At 33.8% G+C, this 4,330-nt stretch overlaps 1 protein-coding gene across 1 annotated transcript; it reads left to right on the top strand.

Moving 5' to 3' along the window:
- Positions 1-709: 709 nt before the first annotated feature.
- LOC108344273 (protein FAR-RED ELONGATED HYPOCOTYL 3-like) lies at positions 710-1,678 on the top strand. Its single transcript, XM_017582738.2, has one exon. The coding sequence runs from the start codon at positions 710-712 to the stop codon at positions 1,676-1,678; it is 969 nt and encodes a 322-aa protein (XP_017438227.2).
- Positions 1,679-4,330: the final 2,652 nt, after the last annotated feature.

Consider the following 4,330-nt stretch of genomic DNA (forward strand, 5'->3'; position numbering starts at 1 on the left):
TCAAGCATAAACCTGTCCAGCTCTCTTATTTCTGAAAATATAACCAAAAACATGATTTCAAGCTAGTTTCTAAGTGTTAAAGGTTGCTTTTAGTATCAAATTTAAGCATGAAAATAACAGTTTTTCAACTGTTATCAATGACAACCGCATACTTAATGTGTTTTGAGTTGATGCACGAAGAAGGGCAGCTTGTGAGTATTTTGGTGATGTCATATCTTTTGACACAACATACTTAACGAATAAGTACGACATGCCATTTGCTCCTTTCATTGTTGTCAACCATCATGGCCAATCTATATTGTTAGGTTGTGGTTTGTTATGTTCAGAGGACACAGATTCATTTGTTTGGCTATTTAATTCATGGCTTCGGTGCATGTCCAATAGACCACCCGAGGGAATTGTTACGGATCAGTGCAAAGCAATGAAGAAAGCCATAGAACTAGTGTTTCCTAACACTCGTCATAAGTGGTGCTTGTGGCATATAATGAAAAAAATACCTGAGAAGTTACAAGGTTATGCAGCTTACAAAGATATCAAGCGCCAACTTAAGCAAGTTGTGTACAATTCTGATTCAGTTGATAGTTTTGTTTATGGATGGGAGAGGATGATAACAACCTTTTCACTTCACACCAATGAATGACTTTCTTCACTTTACGAAGAACGACGTAGGTGGGTTCCTTGTTACTTGAGAAACAGTTTTTGGGCTGGCATGTCAACAACTCAAAGAAGCAAGAGCATGAATGCATTCTTTGATGGATATATTAACTCACGCACTACTGTTCAAGAATTTGTTAAACAATACGAAAATGCACTACAACACAAGACAAAGAAAGAGACCCAAGCTGACTTCACGTCATTAAACACAACTCTTGCATGCAGTTCACAATCACTCATAGAGCGGCAATTCCAAAAGCATTACACACATGCTAAGTTTACAGAAACACAGTCAGAATTTAGAGGTAAAATTAATTGTTTCGTTGATGGCATTGTGGTAGAAGATAATTCGTCACTGTACAAGGTCATGGAGGACTTCATTCATAATGAAATAAGGGAAGAGAGGGCATTCATGGTTACATTTCAGCGAGACACAATGGATGTTAATTGTAGTTGTTTGCTTTTTGAGATTAGGGGCATTATATGTAGACATTGTGTTTGTGTTTTGGCCCAAGAGCGAGTAACAGAGGTTCCTGCTAAGTACATACTCACAAGATGGTGTAAAAATGTCCACAAAAAGCACAGGTATATTAGAGCAACATACAACAACAAGGAAAAGGACCCACATATTGAACGATATGATAACTTAATGAAGAGTTTTGGAAATATTGCTGAGATTGCCTGTGAGTCAGTACACATGACACAATTATTGGTTGACAACTTTAGTTCATTTATAAACAAGCATGGCCTACAAATTTCACCTTCACCATACGTCGACAACAATAGCCACATACAAGAAGAACACCTGTATGATAGTAACATAGGCCATGATGTAGACACCACTACAAACACTATTCAAATCCAAAGCCCTAAATTTGTCAAGCGAAAGGGTCGACCTAAGACAAGAAGGTTGAAGTCAACAATTGAGAGAATAAAGAGGAAGAAACCATCAACAAAAGGCATTAATCAAACATCCATTGATATTGGTGTAAGTAATTATGTTATTAATTTTTACCGTTATTAGTTGCAATAATCATTTGGTTATGTCAAAATTTCCAAACCAATGCAAGTTAAACTAACTTCATATTGACTACTCATAAAGGAAACAATAATGGACGTACCAAATATAACATTGAGCAACAACATTGATGTCACGCTCAACACACATTACACAACATCCAACTCAATTGGACCGGTAAGATTGAATTCCATTTTCATGATTTATTGATTTAACATTTAGTAAGTCGTGCATATATTTAAATGTCATTTTATACTCTTGTTCTGTCATGCAAGTATCAGCTGTGCAATCCACTGGGTTCATGTCACTGCTGACATCATTACACAATGACATGCAAAACACGCAATCGTCCACAACTAATATTGACAATGTATTTTGAAATACAATATTCACATTTAGCATTCAATTCCTCACATCTATGTTGTTACATTTTTTTGGGTCATGTGATTTGAAATATATGGTGAAAATGAATGTCATATTTATAATCATTGTACACAAATGTTCTATTTATACTCTACCAGTTATATTCATTTGAAGTATTCTATTTTTGTACAAAATTTCTGAGACAACTAACCAGAAAATTGTAATTCAATAACCACTTACTGAACCAAATAATCAAACCAGTTAAAATTACCAAATAACTATTCTGCCAAATACCAGTCCATTTGACCACATCACGCGATGCACATTAACTACTTAATCAAACCTTAATATCAAACGGATATAAATGAGGTTGATCAATTTATTGTTGAACGAAATATGTGTGAGGATCAACCACAAATTTTCAATAAAATAACCACTAACTGCAGCAAAAAGACTGAGCATTTAAAATGACCAATTTATTATTGTGCATAATACCATTCCCTTTACCCAAATATTGGGATGCACATTAACTGCTTACTCAACTATTATTATCAAACCACTTGAAATCAGTTACATCATTTTATTCTTGTACACAATATCTGTTACAATCAACCACAACTTTTCAAACAAATAACCACTTACTGCAACACAAAATCTAGTAATTTACAACATTGACTACAAAACAGTTTCAGTTATTGCTTATCTCTAATGAAACACATGGTTAATTCAATTGCCCTTATCAACAAAAACAACATAAAAAATTACGTATTCCCAGATGAAGTTCAATCAACCTGAAAAAATAACAACTCAATAACAATTACAAATGGATCATAGATTCAACCTCTATTCATTAAAAAATACAACAGTTAACATAATTCAAAATAACATTTGAGTTTGGTAACAATATTTATCATTTCAACCTAATATTGTAACATAAACAAGTTCATAAACTATACAATGCGCCTATGATTTTTCCTATCTAATCTTGTCCAAGGGGTTTTCAAAAGAACACTTCTAACACGCTTCCTAGGTTGAGCTTTTAAACGCGTGTACATGTCAGATTTTTCAGTATCCATCTCTTCATTACCTAAAACATCACCAGCTTTTTCATTGAAACTTTTTCCAACAACATCAGGTGTAACGTCAAAAACCTTCTCAGAATTGGACTTCTCCACATCATCACCTTCAATCTCTGACTCTTTCTTAGAATTTGACTTCCCAACAGATGAAACTACTACCTCATAATCTTCCTTTGAATTACTAGTCCCAAATTCATCAACTAACATGTCACAATCTTTTTTTGAATTTGAATTCTCAACATCATCAGCCCGTTACCGCTTCTGTGCAACAAACATTTGTAGGTTGTCAACCATTTTCTCAAGCTTGTCAATGGATGCCTCTTGGTCAACAATGATAGCAACCAAAGCTTCATTTTCTGCAACAATATCAGCCATAGATCGCCTTTGCAAGTTCTCCTTCAATCCAGCATTATGATGACCATCTAAGCCTTCTTTAACTATTTCAGTACACATCTCTTCATTGCTTACATATACCTCAGTAATGACCTATACAAAACAAAATAACCACAAAATTCATATTAAAGTCAATACAAATTAAAAAACATCCAATTGGTTTAACATATTTTAATTTAGTCTCACTTCATTACACAAAAAGGCTTTCTCAATTTCTGCTTCACCAACTTTAACATGTATCCAATGAAGGATTCTAGGTAAACAACTATTTGTTTTAGCCAACTTCTTGTGACCAAATAAAACATGTTCCATTGCCCAGATCTGTTACATACAAACTTCAATTTCAAAAAACTAACAATTATAAATTATAACACAATAACTTTTCTAACTAACATCAAAATATACCTGTAATGCAAATACACAACCAACCACATGACAGTGTGATCTGTTTTGTCTCTTTCCCACACACAATGCAGCATCACACAAACTAGAAACCAAATACTCATAAATAACATGCCCCCAGTTATACTTTCCAATACACGATAAATAATCTAATAATTCAAATAAACCTAAGTGAACTTTTCCACCTTATTTGGGAAGAAAAACTCAACCCTAACAGTAAATATAATCTACAAACATCACCCACTTCATCCCCTTTTATACGCTTTTGAATTTCTTCATAAACATTATGTACACTTACATCAATTGTGTCAAACAATCTCCTAGTATGACAATCAACTTAAACATCTCTCCATTAACCCCAACCCCTAAACCTAAGCAAAGGTCTAACTTGGTGAATGGAATAAAGATAGACCTAACTTCA

The sequence above is a fragment of the Vigna angularis genome, chromosome 8, assembly GCF_016808095.1.
Source record: "Vigna angularis cultivar LongXiaoDou No.4 chromosome 8, ASM1680809v1, whole genome shotgun sequence".
NCBI lineage: Eukaryota > Viridiplantae > Streptophyta > Magnoliopsida > Fabales > Fabaceae > Vigna > Vigna angularis.

Bases quoted from the DNA above. Each gene is read 5' to 3' on its own strand.
- LOC108344273 (XM_017582738.2), top strand. From the start codon at position 710: ATGTCAACAACTCAAAGAAGCAAGAGCATGAATGCATTCTTTGATGGA.